This window comes from Chelonia mydas, chromosome 3, assembly GCF_015237465.2.
Source record: "Chelonia mydas isolate rCheMyd1 chromosome 3, rCheMyd1.pri.v2, whole genome shotgun sequence".
NCBI lineage: Eukaryota > Metazoa > Chordata > Testudines > Cheloniidae > Chelonia > Chelonia mydas.
Window position 1 is genome coordinate 72,875,007 of NC_057851.1, and position 16,873 is coordinate 72,891,879.

The 16,873-nt window shown below is 37.5% G+C and overlaps 1 protein-coding gene across 17 annotated transcripts in view; it reads right to left on the bottom strand.

Moving 5' to 3' along the window:
- The window catches only part of USP45 (ubiquitin specific peptidase 45), a 104,230-nt gene that overhangs the window by 50,908 nt on the left and 36,449 nt on the right, over nucleotides 1-16,873 (bottom strand). For 14 of the 17 annotated variants that reach the window (XR_005224653.2, XM_043542692.1, XM_043542689.1 and 11 more), the window contains 2 exons: nucleotides 16,421-16,516; nucleotides 9,016-9,146 (listed from right to left, as the gene is read on the bottom strand). Coding sequence is in view for 16 of the 17 variants with exons in the window: in XM_043542692.1 (XP_043398627.1) it covers nucleotides 9,016-9,146; nucleotides 16,421-16,516 (227 nt within the window). In the remaining variant the exon portion in view is untranslated. The remainder of the gene's footprint in view (nucleotides 1-9,015; nucleotides 9,147-16,420; nucleotides 16,517-16,873) is intronic. The other 3 variants (XM_027829389.3, XM_043542693.1, XM_043542694.1) reach the window with 1 other exon arrangement.

The following is a 16,873-nucleotide window of genomic DNA, read 5'->3' on the forward strand; positions in this document are numbered from 1 at the left end:
TAGCTTGAAAGCTTCTCTCTCTCTCTCACCAACAGAAGCTGGTCCAATAAAAGACATTATCTCACCCACCTTGCCTCTCTAGTATCTTTTTTGAGACAGACTGTCCAGAACTGAACACGGTATTCCAGGTTAGGGCATACCAATGATTTATATTACGGCATTAAAATATTTTCAGTATTGTTTTCTATCCTGTTCTTTGTACATCTGAATAAACATTTTGTTTGCTTTGTTTACTACCACTGCATACCAAGCAAATATTTTCACTGAGCTGTTCAAAATGATGTACAGGTCTTTCTCCTGAATGGGTACAGTTAATTTAGAATCCAGGAACATATGAGTAGTAAAAATTATTCCTGGCATCGTACAATACCTTGCACTTGCCAGCAATTAATGTCATCCATGTTTGTGCTGCCCATTCACCTAGCTTTGTTAGGTTTCTCTGAGGCTCCTTACCATGTTCTTTAGTCTCATTTAAAGAACGATGTGTCGCCTACTTACTTTTTCAGGGATGGAAGGGGGTCCACAAGTTTTTGTTTTATGTCAGCAGCACAAGAGGGAAAGGTCAGCCTGATAGGTCCCCTCTTCTCTGCTACAGTTCTCCAGAAGTGGAGCAAGTACATGTATGCAAGTCATAGAGACTCTCATAAAAATTCTCTATGGTCAGTCAGGAAAGAAGCAGCCCCTACAGTCTGATGCTGGGGAAGGGCTTTTAATGAAGTAAGGTGTGCAGTGAAACCTGGGAACTTTTTCAATTAAAAGTGAAGAAAAATTGTAGAAAATCCTCAATCCTCCTCCTACAAAAAAAGTGTCCTAACAAACTGACAAATAAAAAAAAAATGGTTTCTCTTTCCTCCATTCCATGAATCACCTGTAGCATTATCTCATCATTCCATAAACATTATTTCTCTCAGCAGCATGATGGTGGAATGTTCCAAGCATTCTGTAAGGTTTGTTTCCAAAAAGCACAGTACACATAAGTGCCTGTAACCTCAGCTCACCACGTCCCCAGTGAATCCCTCCCTACGCTTTACAATACATCAGGAAAGAGAGAGAGAGAGAGAGAGAGAGAGAGAGAGAGAATGAATCTCTTCTTCACCAGAAGTACAGCACCTTGTTCCACGTCATCCTGGAGACCAGCAATAAAATCTTGTTTAGCAACGTTCATGCAGCAAAACAAGTAGTTGTATTATGGGGGAAGTACAGAGCAGTTTTTCTAATACCTGAAAATATACTCATTGACACTAATCACTCAAGTACTGTAATATTAACTTGGTGCACATTTCTAAACAAAGTAACTGAAGTTTCTTCCACTGATAACATTATTCAGCCGTAACAAATATAGGAAATATTTAGGTCCTCTTAATACATAAATGTTGTGTCAGTCACTAAGTCTCTAGATAAGTCAAAAGTCTGCAGTCCTAATATTCAGAATAGTGGAAAACAAACAGAAGGGCCCTGTAGCTATGCACACAATCTGTCCTAGCAAAACGTCTGACAGCTGCAACACTAACAAAATTAACAGTGGATGAATTAGTACCAGACGCTAAACAGTTGCTATGGAAAGAATCATCCATTTCTTTCTCCCTCCCTCCCTCCCCCCCCCCCCCACTTCCTCAACTGATTGACCCACCACCACGATTCCCCCCAAATTAACACTATTGTTTTACATTGTTTTATTATAAACAATCACAAATTACCCCTTTATATACTTAATATACATAAAAGGGTGAAGATATTCAATGGTCCATCTAGATCTTTAAGACAGGGCTCACAATTTCGAAGGAGTCATGCCCCAATTATTTTTTTTTAAACCTTTAGTTGGCCAATTTGCATCTCCCCTTCCGGTTCCTTTCACTCCTTGCTTCCTGGATGACATTTAGCTTTATTTTCAGAGTCAGGGCTTCTTGTCATGGACTGGTAAATGGTACCAGCTCTTTGTTTCACCTCTCTACATGTCCTGTTTCCATCATCACCTGTGCATTCCTGACTCTTCTCCCCCTCAACTCCTCCCTTATTGTTCTTCTTTTCCCCTTAACCTCTTGAATTCTCTTTCACTAAACACTTCTAGCCTTAGATAGTAGCAAGAGTTCAGAAGTGTTATTTCAAACAGTTAAGGTATCTAGCTCTGTATTTGGCTATTTAAAGTGGCACTTGGCATCTAAGCAAGTATTTTGGTGCCTCACATCCTACATGAACATGAAAAAAGCAAAACTGAGCATTCACGTTTGAAAACTGAGTCTCTAGTACCAAACTCTAGAAGGGCTGCTAGCATCAGATGTTTAATTATAGCAATGCCTCTCACATCTTACATTAATAGTGTTATTAATTCTCCCAGATAAGAATGTATCACACACTCTCCTAGAGCATAAAAATTACATTAATACCAATTTTATCCAGATCTATACTTCCCATATGACCTATATCGACACTAGGGAAGATTATCTATTTTTGAGGAACCAGCTGTACATCACACATGAAAACAATAGTATTAGAGTACAGAATATTTGCTAGTAAAAAAAAGTAGCAGACTTGTATGATTCCTGCCAAACAGGTAGATGCAAACATATCAAGAATAAGGAAAATTTATCATGAGTTGCGGAAAGCTTCAGTACTCCACCTATTTAGACTTAAAAATTGCCATTTCACCATATATTCATAGATACCAAGGCTAGCGAGGAACAATGTGATCATCTAATCTGATCTCCTGTATGACACAGACCAAAATAATTCCTGGAGCACATCTTTTAGAAAAGTATCCTATCTTGTTTTAAAGTTACCAGTGATAAAGAATCCACTACAACCCTTGGTAAATTGTTCCAATGGTTTGTAAGTGACCACTATGGTAAAGTATATTTACATTCTGGAGGTCATGACAAACAGATGACCCATCCACAACTTCTCACCTTCACAATCATCATGCAACTCACAAGCAACTAGTCAAGTGAAATCCAGTTAGGGTAATCACTGTAGGCACAGTATACTTCTCTTGCTGAAGAAAGATCCATTACTATACCAACAAATTGTGGACTGAGACACTCACCTCCAGTGCTGGGAGGGGGAGATCACATTTAAAAATCTTTGTTGAAGCACTCCAAGTCCTCATTCTCCTATATATGCACCCATATAAGAACTAACAGGTAATCTCATCCCACACAGCTACAAGACTATACCTCCCATGGCTGATAAATTCTTCATTCACTTCCTGAGAGGAGAATGCACTGGGTTCACCAGACCACGAACCCAGAGTATTTTTCCAATGTAGTGTTTCTTCTTCTGTTATTCCCCCCCACTAGAAGTTATTTGGACTTTTACCTTCTTGAAACCATTCACATTTTAGCTACTTCAAATTCAACACACTTTCTTTTCCCAAATTAAAGATGAATAGATCTACTCTTCTTTCTAATTTGCAGTTATGGGGGGTGAGAGAGATTTCAAAATAAAGAAAACTTCTGAAACCAATTTTGCAATCCATACATAACAGAATAGATTAGGTTAGGGTTGGTTTGTTTTTTGTTTTTTCCCCAGTAAAAAATATTTTGTGGATGATTCCGTCTGTTGAAGAATGTCTGGTTATACACATTTCTTATAAATGAGGTAAAATTATGTAAAAGCAAAAAACTGCATTTTTGTTAATTCAGCCTGTTTTATTTCAAGTAACATTGGCTATAAATTTAGAACACATCTTCACAGTAAAGTTAGTTTCAATTACAGCTTCTTTTTCCGTTCTAGTTTGTTGACTAGTATTTCAGAGCACCAGCCAGTTAATACTAGCTTCAAAATACTGTTACTGTGCTCCAAATAAAGCAGGCTGACATCTGGATTCCAGTTTATAACCAGCCATTCGCCAATCAGGCAATCTGATCTAGAACTAACTAATAGGCCACTAATTAGCTTTGGCAAATCACTATTGCTATATTTCCACTGTTTTAAAGTAGACTTCAATAAACAAGCCTACCACCATTTGACGTAGTCACATATCTTACGACATTAAAAACAAAACGTATGGTCTTAATAAAAATCTGATATTTTCTTCTTTATAAATTTTTGCTAACAGACTCAGGGAGCAAATTTTTAGTAGGTTAATTTTTTTTCTATTAAAAGTAACAGGAGAGCCAAAAAAAGTGTATAATTAAAAAATATTTTACAGATTATGTATTTTTAGAAATATCAGGGCTTTCCTTTTTCTTTGTTGGAGGTCCTTAATAATAATTTTGGAGGACCTACAGAATGATGTCACACAGGGTTGTCAAACTTGCTTTCTAAATGCAACTCCACCTCCATCAAACAGAGAGAGGGGATAATGATTGTTTGACAGTTTTAGTTGAATCCTACTCTAAGAGAGAGCTTAGCTTTCTCTTCATCTCAGTTTTGTGGTAGGGGAGAGATTAAGCTCAAATAATAACCATTTCTATTCAGACCTTCTCTTGCCAAGGACTTCCAGCTGAGAGGAAGCGAGGACTGGATATTTTTCACATTTCAGAATGTAAAAAAAACCAAACAAAAAAGGAGAACTTTTCAAAGAAAGAAAGCTTGAAGACCCATTCATATATAATAAAGGAGGAAAAAAGGGCAAAATTGAACATTTTGGTTTAGCTTCATAACTTCCCTTTAAATATACTGTAAAATATATCAAAGAACAAGGGCTCTTTGATATATTTTAACGTTTCATTAAATGTAATTAATATTAATTTCTGAAATGTAAATTACTAAAAATGTTCTAAATTCCAAATACTAAGCATACTAGGGACCTTTTCAGGCAGAATTAACTGATTCTAGTTCTAATTAAGAGTTATACCAAAATTAAGGTATAATTAGAACCTCAAACATAATTCCATTTAAAAAAAAATAACCTGCAATATTTCTCAGCCCATAAATTAAATGGATTTTTTTTTAAAATGGTAAATCAAAAGAGTGCAAAAAATAAAGAAGTGTGGTCATTTGGAGCCAGCATAGTCTAGTGGTAAAGCAATGTGTTATCTTGTGGAGTCTGAGTGTTTGGAATGAATTCCTTTGTGCCTGGGTAAGCACAGGCTGATGTTCTGAAGAAAACATATTCCACTTTTGAGCCAAAGGATCACCCTACACTTATCTCTAATGGTTTTTTCCAGATGGGGCCCAAAGGAGGCATATGTTCATCATCTTCATTAAAGAAGCAAGCGGAGTAAGGAGGATGGAAATAAGCCTCCATACCGATTTACAAAACGTACAAATGGGGGTGTACTTTTCTTATGCACTACTGTACAACCTCCAAGCCAACTTTAAAAAGGTAATTCCAGGCCTTTAATTTATACAGTGATTTAAGCTTCTTTTATTATTGTGGTCTAATATTGACTGCTGCCCACTAACTTTTTTCATGGATTTTTGCTGCCCATTGACATTAAAGTTGTGAAGCCCTGTTGTGCAGAGTGAAATTAAACATAATGTTATATAACAGACAGAAACCGCTCCCAAGCCATTCTTATTTATTAGCTTAATAAGAGTGCCTTTCATTCAGCGTGGCTATCCTTTTATTGGAGCGACACCTCGGAAATCAAATAGTTTATCTTGCCAACATCACAGTTTCTGACCTTTACCTTGATTATTTTTCATCATTTTCAGTCAATATTACTAGATAATTTTAATCACTAGCTATAGAAAGTTGTCATATAATGAGAGAATTTCCTAGCTAACTATTAAAATGTCTCTCTGATGAAGGTTCAATATCTCAACGAGATCAAAGAATCATCTTAAAGGTAGACCTAGGACAATAATCTCTACTAAACTGATAGTAGTCAGATTACTAAAACTAAAAGACTGTTCAGATTATTTTATTAATATAATTTGAGGTGTGTGTGGTATATAAAAAGCACTCCTGGTGGTCAGAGAGATATACACCCAGGCAACCCCAGTTTTAAATGGCTTTCAAAATGGCTTTCTAAAATATAAGAATTTGAAGAGGGGCCTGAACTGTTGTTGTAACACAAGCTTCAATAAGGATGATAGCTTACTGTATTAAGCAATTTCTGTGTTTTTTGATCAGTTTTAACTAGGAATACTGTGATCTTGTTCACCAAAATTTCATTCTTTTAACGAACCAAAGGATTATCTTTAATAATAATGCCTGTAGGAGACTAAGCTCTTATTCTATGTTTGCAAAATAGATGTTCTATTTTCTAAAATACAGGACACTTTTGTTCTAGAGCAGGAACTGCAGAATTACACTAAATAAATTAATGTACATTCATCTGAATAAGATGAAGTAGACTTTTTTTAGTTGGAGAATTTATTCCAGTTTATCTAGAATTTAACCTGTGAAGACCAGACAATAGCAATACAACATATTTGTGGATACAAGGCTCTCTTACTCCAATTCCCTTTTTGCCGGGCTCATAAGTAGCTAGATGTCTATTTCGCAGCTTACTGAGAATGTGCAGCAACAAGAAATTCTCACTGGTTAGGGCCATCACAATCACATTACACCACTCTACATTCTTTACATGGTGCTTATAAAGTAGTAAATTGAGTTTATCATTGCAGTGCTACCCTGAGAAGTGAGTTTATAAAAATGCCAGGGTGGAACTCAGTGTTTATACTTCTAAAACAGAACAATTTTTTTATGGAACCATTTAAATAAAATAAAGTTTTTTTTTTCTAGGTTCTAGACTTGCAAACTCAGCTGAGTTTGCTGAATGTCAGCCTGTTTTGTTTCTGGCTCATGCATCACCATCAGTAGCAAAGGATTCTGCAAGCCAAATGCTGCCCTCTGTTATACCTGTGCAGCCGTCTGTTGACTTCAGTGGGGTTGCACAGGTGTAACTGAACACATAATTTCCTGCTAATGGGGACTTGGCTGACAGTTCTAGTATTGACTCATGAGCCAGAAAAGAATCAGAAACTCTCTCAGAGCTGCGTTTGTTCTACAGAGCAACAGGTGTAAAAAGCAGCGATAAGAGTAAGATTTTGCTAAAGTCAGCAGCGATAGCTCTGAATAACAAAAAGCTGATCAGATGATTAAGGTAACATTTTTCCACAGTCCCTGTAAAGTGCAGGCCTGATCTAAAATTCAGTATTGCTGGTTTTAAAAAAATGTTAACACTATTGGATGTGTTGCACAGCTTCAAGCCTTGAATTATCAATTATCTGTATGCACATACACACACCAGCTGTCATTTAAGAATACCTCCATCTTGTCTGAAGTTTACAGGTGATCATATTTTTTCTGAGGCAGACCCCATAGCATGAAACTTGCTTCCTCCAAAATGTTCTATTTCAACCCTCACCACTTTATAAAAGCATGTTATTGTTTCCCCTCTCACCTCTCAGATATATACAGAGCAGTTGTTGGCCCCATATTTAGTAACTTTCCTTCCAATCCCTTTGCTTTAAAAATAAAAATCCTCATCTGTTTTCAGAAACTTCTGTTAAGAGTGTTGTATTTTTATATTATTATATCACATTTGTTTTTATAAAGTGGGAAAGTATCCCATATGCCTTTTAGAGGGTAAAGAATGCTATATACACAAGATGGTTGTTTTTACTCAAATCCAGTAAATGTGCATTTGACATTTTCTTCTACAATACAAACACCAAATGAAAATCTAGTACAATAAAAAGTGCACCAGGCATACCCAAACCTTTGCAGACAAATTTTGAGAGCGAAGTAATGCGGGGCGGGGGGGGGGAGGGGGGATGGGATACAGGAAAATAATGCAGGGCTGCTTACCTGAATTGGTCAATCCTGCTTCAGTTTAAAAGCTACGTGTGTCTGTATAGGATACTAGAAGTTTAGGGCAAAGTGAGCCACTCACCATGGTCACCTGTATGTCACTACCCAAAAGAGTTTTTTTAGCTCACAACTATTTCATACCAGTGCTGGTTTCTGATCAAAATAAAAAGCTTTGGTGTACTGGAGGATTTCACAGAGTTCTTTTTTTGTGCACTGTGCAAGCAAGAACTGTAGAGGGCTCATTACAACTTGTTACTATAATAATAGGTGTTCCCACACAAAGGCACTGAGTGGTGTACAATACTTTCACAACAAATAAAACTAACACCACATTATAATACTTCATACTTTTTTAAAACATGAATTGCAACTGTATTGCACTACACTGCTCTATCATAACCTACAGATTATTTTACTTACAGTGTAGTCCTTTAAATATTTAACTTTTAAATATTTGATCCAGTTACAGCACTTCTACAGGTGTTTTAAAAAATAAATTTGTCTGTGCCACAATTAAACACACCCATAAAGCAACACTGTGAACATTTTCCACCCTAAGAAACATGCATTTCTTTAGGGCTTGCAAATTCTTCTCAATCTGGAGCCATATGCCATCTCAATAGTGCTTCAAGTCCTTGCTTGCTAGGCCCTTTTAGTTTTGGATCAAAGCCAAAGCAAAACATCATCGCACACGATTCACATTTTAAAGCTTAAACAAACACATGTATACGCATTTGACCTAGAGTAGCCACTATCCATGCATTTTATTGCTATTATATTACCTGACCAGAAGCCTGAAAAGTAAATCTTTTTAAATGACTTTTTCCTTAGCTTCTACCCACCACCTGTTCTTTAAAAAGCCCATTGCAGTTAATTGAAGTTCAAGCCAAAATACTGAATGTATAAGGATAAATGCCAACTAAATTTGTGCAAGTTATACACAAATATTTTAAGTGTTTTATCATCAAGGAGGGAAAGTAATTGTTTAGAGTGGTCAAAAGAGGTTAACTAGAATGTATGGGATTAAACAAAGGAAAATTGTGCTGAATATTAGCAAAATCTCCAAAGTGTGAAATCTATTAGATTGTAAGGGGCAAAGTCAGACAGGCAGATGCAACTCCCATTGGCTTCAATATGAGTGATACCACCATCCAAGTGTCTCCCAAGTAGCAACGGTCCCATCACTTGACTTATTAAAACTGAGTGGAGAATATACTACCACATTAATCAATAAGTTAATGTTTTTTAAAAACTGGAGATTGCACTCTTTGTAACTTTCTGTTAAAAACAAAACTATTGTCTGCACTTACTTTTGACAGAGCTGGCTGAACAAAACTTTGGGAGAAAGAGGGCCTTTGCCAGTTTCCCTCATACTGTGAAGGAACAAGAACATGGCTGAAGTCAATGGTCCAGGGCTTGAGAGGTTCACCACCAAAGGATCCTTTGGAATAAAGGTGAATTATGTATCAGTAACATGGATGCCATTAGCGGATATAACTGATGCACAAGAGTTGTTCTGTAATTAATACATTTACACCAAAGATCAATGTAACTGACAGTAAGGCTTAAAAAGTTTAACTCAATACTTTGTAGTTTATACATTAATTTCAGAAGTTTAGTTTATCCTGATTGAATCTTTGTCAAAGAAAGAGCTTCAGAATCAAGCAGCTTTTCATACTGACATATAAATTGTTGGCTAGTATTAATTTTTTCTTTTTGGCGGGGGGGGGGGGGGAGGGAAGAAGTGGCTCACTAACTGAAGCTTGAAGTGAAATTTAATATCACTTAGTAGAAGATATAGTAATGAATTTAGCATGGTTTTCACATATTCCTCATTAATGTTCAGAAGGTCTAGATCTGTCCCATTTTATTTTTTATCTTTTTAATGTCAATTGCATTTACAGGGTGAGTGTGTGATGTTGGAATAATCCTGTCAGGTACTTTAGAATCCCAGGTGTTGTCAGTACAGCATCTATGCACATTTCTCACTTCTTTCATCTAAGACTAGCTTCCCAAATTCAAAGCTTGAGTAAGAAACCACACCAAGATGAAGTCAAAGGAAGCAAACAGTATGGCTCAGCTCTTATTTCTCTTCCCTGGGTTTTCTACATTCTCATGCTATAGTATTTTATTAGACATCAGATTTTGTAATTTTTCTTCACCTTCTATCTCCTATTTGCAAAGCAATAGCAACTAAGGAGGAAGGGAAGTAATCTAAAATTATATGACCACCCACCAAACACACTACTGTAACAGATGGATGAATTATTTGGTAGCAGTACAATTAACTAGATCTTTCCTATTAAATTAACAATGATTTCCTTTATTTTAGACTTCTGGAACAACAGAGTTGGCTATAACAGGCCCCTCCCCATTTTCGCCAAAGCTAGTTATCAAGCATATATGAGTCTCCTTTTAGCCTTAGTCCCATCTTTATCAGGTCAGCTCTTGGAGACCTCCTTCTCCATTCCAGTCTGTCTTGAAACAGTTCCTCAGAAACGCCTCAGCTAATCAAATACTTTTGTATGACATCCATCAATCTAGATGGGGTCTTCCAACCCTTCTTTGGCCCTCCACTTAGAAGTTTAACGCCCGGTTTCCTATGCATTCTTCCAGTCTTCTTTTCATAAGTCGAAACCATCTAGGGCTGGATTCCCTCCATTTACCTATAATAGGTATCATCTTTACACTTTCCCTAATTTGTTTGTTCCAAACATGGTTCATCCTTGTAACTCCAAGAATCCATCTTAACATTTTCATTTCCGCTATATTCAAGATATGCACCTGTCTCTTCCTCAGTGCCTAGCAGTCAGACCCATACAAAAGTACAGGCATAATTACCATCTTGTAGATCTTAGTTTTCAGTTTGACAGACATTCTCCTATCACAGATCACTCTGCTCACTTCTCTCCATTTAGACAATGCCTTTTCTGTTCTTATAAGTTAATAAATGCATAAATAAATGCAAAGTAATGCACATTGGAAAGCATCATCCCAGCTATACATACAAAATGATGAGCTCTAAATTAGCTGTTAGCACTCAAGAAAGAGTGCTTGGAGTCACTGTGGATAGTTCTCTGAAAACAACCGTTCAATGTACAGTGGCAGCCAAAAAAAGCTAACAATGTTAGGAATCATTAGGAAAGGGATAGATAATAGAACAGTAAAGATCATAATGCCACTATATAAATCCATGGTACACCCACACCTTGAATACTGCATGCAATTCTGGTTGCCCCATCTCAAAAAAAGATATATTAGAATGGAAAAAGACAGAGACGGGAAACAAAAATTATTAAAGGTATAAAACAGCTTCCATATGAAGAGAGATTAAAAAGACAAGACTCTTCAGCTTGGAAAAGAGACATTTAAGGGGAGATATGATAGAGGTCTATAAAATCACGAATGGTGTGGAGAAAGCGTATAAGGAAGTGTTATTTACTCCTTCGTGTAACACAAGAATGGAAATCTCAACCCAATGAAATTAATAGGCAGGTTTAAAACAAACAATAGGAAATACTTCCTCACACAATGCACAGTCAACCTGTGGAACTCACAGCCTTGGGATGCTGTGAAGGCCAAAAGTACATCTGGGTTCAAAAAAGAATTAGATAAGTTCACGGAGGATAGGTCCATCAATGAATATTAGCCAAGAGGGGTGTCCCCAGCTTCTGACCGCCAGAAGCTGGGAGTGGATCACAGGAGATGGATCACTCAATAATTTCCCTGTTGTGTTCATTCCCTCTGAAGCACCTAGCATTGGCCCCTGTCGGAAAACAGGATACTGGGCTAGATGGAGCATTGGTCTGACCCAGTATGGCCATTCTTATGTTGTTGAGTTCACCATTATCTTATATTATTGCATATAGGTCCTTAAATTCTGTACCTTTGGTAGTGGCTGGCCTTCAGACTTACAGTCTTGTTATCTTTTGCAAGGTATCACAGAATCTATAGACCATATACTCTTAGGGTCTTGCTCAGGAAGAACAGGCAGGGAAAAAAGGGAGGTGGTGTTGCCTTGTATATTAAAAATGGACTTGGACTGAGGTTCAGATGGAAATAGGAGACAGACTTGTTGAGAGTCTCTGGGTAAGGATAAAAGGGGTAAAAAACAAGGGTGATGTCACGGTAGGGGTCTACTACAGACACCTAACCAGGAAGAAGAGGTCGATGAGGCATTTTTTAAACAACTAACAAAATCATCCAAAGCACAGGACTTGGCAGTGATGCGGGCACTTCGGCTACCTAGACATCTGTTGAAAACATAACACAGCAGGGCACAGATTATCCAACAAGTTCTTGGAATGTATTGGAGACAATTTTTTATTTCAGAAGGTGGAGAAAGCTACTAGGTCAGAGGCTGTTCTAGATTTGAGTTTGACAAATAGGGATGAACTGGTTGAGAATTTGAAAGTGGAAGGCAGCTTGGGTGAAAGTGATCATGAAATGACAGAGTTTATGATTCTAAAGAATGGTAGGAGAGAGAACAGCAAAATAAAGACAATGGATTTCAAGAAGGCAGACTTTAGCAAACTCAGGGAGTTGGTAAGTAAGATCCCATGGGAAGCAAGTCTAAGGGGAAAAACAATTGAAGACAGTTGACAGTTTTTCAAAGAGACATTATTAAGGGCAGAAGAGCGAACTATCCCACTGTGTAGGAAAGATAGGAAGTATAGCAAGAGACCACCCTGGCTTAACCAGTAGATCTTCAATGATCTAAAAATCAAAAGAGAGAGAGTCCTACAAAAAGTGGAAACTAGGTCAAATTACAAAGAATAAACAAACAAATAACACAAGTACGTAGGAACAAAATTAGAAAGGCCAATGCACAAAATGAGATCAAACTAGCTAGAGAAATAAATGGTAACAAGAAAACATTCTACAATTACATTAGAAGCAAGGGAAGACAAAGGACAGGAGAGGCCGTTACTTAATGGGGGGGGGGGGGGGATCTGGCGGAACAGTAACAGAAAATGTGGAAATGGCAGAGGTGCTTAATGACTTCTTTGTTTCAGTTTCCACCAAGAAGTTTGGTGGTGATTGGACGTCTAACATAGTGAATGCCAGTGAAAATGAGGTAGGATCAAAGGCTAAAATAGGGAAAGAACAAGTTAAAAATTACTTAGACAAGTTAGATGTCTTCAAGTCACCAGTGCCTAATGAAATGCATCCTAGAATACTCAAGGAGTTGACTGAGGAGATATCCGAGCCATTAACAATTATCTTTGAAAAGTCATGGAAGACAGGAGAGATTCCAGAAGACTGGAAAAGGGCAAATGTAGTGCCAGGCTACAAAAAGGGAAATAAGGACAATCCTGGGAATTACAGACCAGCCATCTTAACTTCTGTACCCAGAAAGAAAATGGAGCAATTAATTAAGCAATCAATTTGCAAACATCTAGAAGATAATAAGGTGACAAGTAAGTCAGCATGGATTTCTCAAGAACAAATCGTGTCAAATCTAACTGATATCCTTGTTTGACAGGGTAACAAGCCTTACGGATAGGGGGGAAGTGGTAAATGTGGTATCTCTTGACTTTAGCAAAGCTTTGGATACTGTCTCACATGACCTTCTCATTAAAAAAAACCAACAGTGAAATGCAACCTAGATGGAGCTACTATAAGGTGGGTGCATAACTGGTTGGAAAACTGTTCCCAGAGAGTAGTTATCAGTGGTTCACAGCCATGCTGGAAGGCCATAAGAAGTGGGATACCGCAGGGATCAGTTTGGGGTCTGGTTCTGTTCAATATCTTCATCAATGATTTAGATAATGGCACAGAAAGTACACTTATAAAATCTGCAGACAATACCAAGCTGGGAGGGGTTGCAAGTGCTTTGGAGGACAGGATTATAACTCAAAATGATCTGGACAAACTGGAGAAATGATCTGTAGTAAATAGGATGAAATTCAATACGGACAAATGCAAAGCACTCCACTTAGGAAGAACCAAATCAGTTGCACACACACAAAATGGGAAATGACTGCCTAGGAAGCAGTACTGTGGAAAGAAATCTGGGGGTCATAGTGGACAACAAGCTAAATGAGAGAGTCAACAGTGTAACACGGTTGCCAAAAATATATATATATATCAATCATTCTGGGATGTATTAGCAGAAGTGTTGTAAGGAAGACACAAGTAATTCTTCCGCTCTGCTCCACAGTGATTAGGTCTCAACTGGAGTATTGTGTCCAGTTCCATGGGTACGACATTTCAGGAAAGATGTGAACAAATCGTAGAAAGTCCAGAGAAGAGCAACAAAAATGATTAAAAGTCTAGAAAACATGACCCATGAAGGAAGATTGAAAAAATAAGATTTGTTTAGTCTGGAAAAGAGAAGACTGAGAGGGGATATGATAATAGTTTTCAAGTACATAAAAGGCTGTTAGAAGGAGAAGGGAGAAAAACTGTTGTTCTTAACCTCTAAGGATAGGACAAGAAGCAATGGGCATAAATTGCAGCAAGGGAGGTTAGGCTGGACTTTAGGAAAAACTTCTTACCTGTCAGGGTGTTTAAGCACTGGAATAAATTGCCTAGGGAGGTAGTGGAATCTCCATCACTGGATATTTTTCAGAGCCGGTTACACAAACACCTATCAGGGATGCTCTAGATAATACTTAGTTCTGCCATGATTGCAGGAGACTGGACTAGATGACCTCTCGAGGTCCCTTCCAGTTCTATGATTTTGTTTCTGCTGATTTTCACCCCATTTCTTCAAGTATGCACCTCCATCATTCTAAATCTTCCTCTTTGCTTTTCTCCATGAGCACTACATCATCTGTAAAAAGCATTCACCAAGGTGCCACTCTTGATACTTTCTGTAAGTGCACTGAGCACCAATGTGAACAAGGGGCTTAGTGCCAAAGTTTCATGATTCTGACTTTTATTAGAAACTATTCAGTTTCTCTACATGGCCTAACAGTACTCTCATACATATCCTGAATGAGTCTGATATAGTCTTCAGATATCTGTTTCATTCTCATATACTACCTGATGAATTATCTCAGAATGTGATCATAAGTCTTCTCAAGATCGATAATATACCATGTGCAGGGTTTTCCTCTTCTTATTTTCCACAAGCAATCAATGCAATGACTGCACTGATGTCAAGCATATATGATAAAAGGCCTATTTCTTGCATGAACTACAGTACTTGGTATATATAACTCAAGTGAAAGTTTACATCACACACTTGTGCTCTTAAATCTGTTTTACTCTTATTCCCAAACTACCACCATCTGCACCTTAACTTAGTGGGTAAGAGAGATACATAGCTTCCTCTGCAGCCTGTTTCAAAACAGTGCTCACCAGCATTCTGTTTCTTTAGCCCTTGGAGTTCATAGATGTTAAGGTTAAAAGGGACCATTACAATCTGCAACATACAGATTGAAACCTCTCGTTGAATTACTAGAGAGGATGTCTCTCTAAAAGATAAGCTTTATGATGCATAAATGCATATGGTATTCTTATTTTTATAACAATAATAAACAAGAAGAACGGGAGCTTGAAAACGCAAGTAGGAGGCCATCAGCTTCTATATTATTATTGTTACTGTAGTGCTCAAAGGCTCCAGATACCGCATAAACAGAGCAGAGGACAGTCCCTGCTCCTCAGATCGTGCAATCTTGAGAATACAATCTTTCATTAAAAATAAATTACATTTCTAACCCTTATGGTTGCATAGGTATCATGTGAAGCATGAACTAAGTTTAAACCAGTACAATGCTGCAGGCAGAAAACTTTAGAGACGCTGTTGGTGCTCATAGGTAAGTTATCGATATTCACTGCTGCTGTTCAGAATCCTGTTAGCAGCAGTGAAAGTGACAAGAATCCCGTTAAATGTCACACTGTGTTTCAAAAAGCTATGAGCAGCAGCAGAGGCAGGCAATGGAGTAGGAGTGTTCCAAAGCAGAGAAGTGATGTGTATGGTAGAACAGAGTCCCAACACCAACCCCACCCTTCTCCCACCAACTAGGAGGCTGCTGGGGTAGTATAGGGAACAAGAGAATGTTTCCTCTCTGTTCCATAGCCAGATAGTGCATGCAGCAGATGGATGGAGAGAAAGGGGTGTCAAATTTATTAGATATCCACTAACCAGAGCCTATGAAAGATGGGAGACCCTAAAAAAGGTCCAGGAACAGCAGCCCAATAAAAACCTCAGCAGCTTGAGGAACAGGAGTTTGATTTTTGACTGGGGGATGCCCTGAGTAGTGAGGCCCCTTATACTGGTTTAGTGCTCTGGCTATTCAGTGTTTTGTAAATTTTGCAAATTTTACAGAAAGGGCAGGGGGTAGATCAGAATGAAATTTTTTACACATTTAATGAAGCACAAACATACTGTTTCTTGTACTGTGCATGTTAAAAACCAGATTTAATGGGAACTGAAAAAAAAATCTACTACATCACACTTCTTTCTTTCATTCCTTCTTCAGGTCAGGCATTATTTGCATTCAGTTATGCTCCTGCTTTAGTTTAGCAGAGTGTGATCATCCTTCCTCTTTCAATGTTGATTTTACAACATTAACTCTAAAAATAAGTGAAGTCACATGTATTATAGACTAACTGAGAACTAAAACACAAAAGAAATTGCAGGCCAAGGGTGTGATCATCATTAACTACTCTCAGCCTACTTTATCATGTAGAGACACATTATTCTGATCTGGGTTTATCCCATTGCACATTTCACATAAACTGGACCTCTTACTACACACCTACCAATTGCGCATCTTCAGCTTGACTGATTTTTAACTTTATTCCCTTTTCCTTCATCTCATACATTAGTTCATTTAACATGTGAGTCTGTGCCAGATTCTTAAAGAGACAAAAAAAAAAAAAAAAAAAAAAAAGTTAGACACACTGATCTCTTAACTAGAACATAACTTCTTCAGTCACAAATCCTAAGTGTTGGCACAATGTACAAAAGTATATTTAATGGAAAGACTTCAGTGGGTGTTGAATCTCCTATAGGAAATAGGTCTCACTGTTATAAAAGGTGTAGTCATTGTTGGTAGGTCTCCAAATAAAAGTAACAGAAGTAGTTGGAACAGAAATAAACACTGTCTCTGTGTCTGGTTTGTTTATTATTTTAATTGTAGAACAAATCATTTATTATTTTTAACTTTGAGTTTTCCTGTTTGTCTAAGGCTGGACTACACTTAAAAGTTAGGT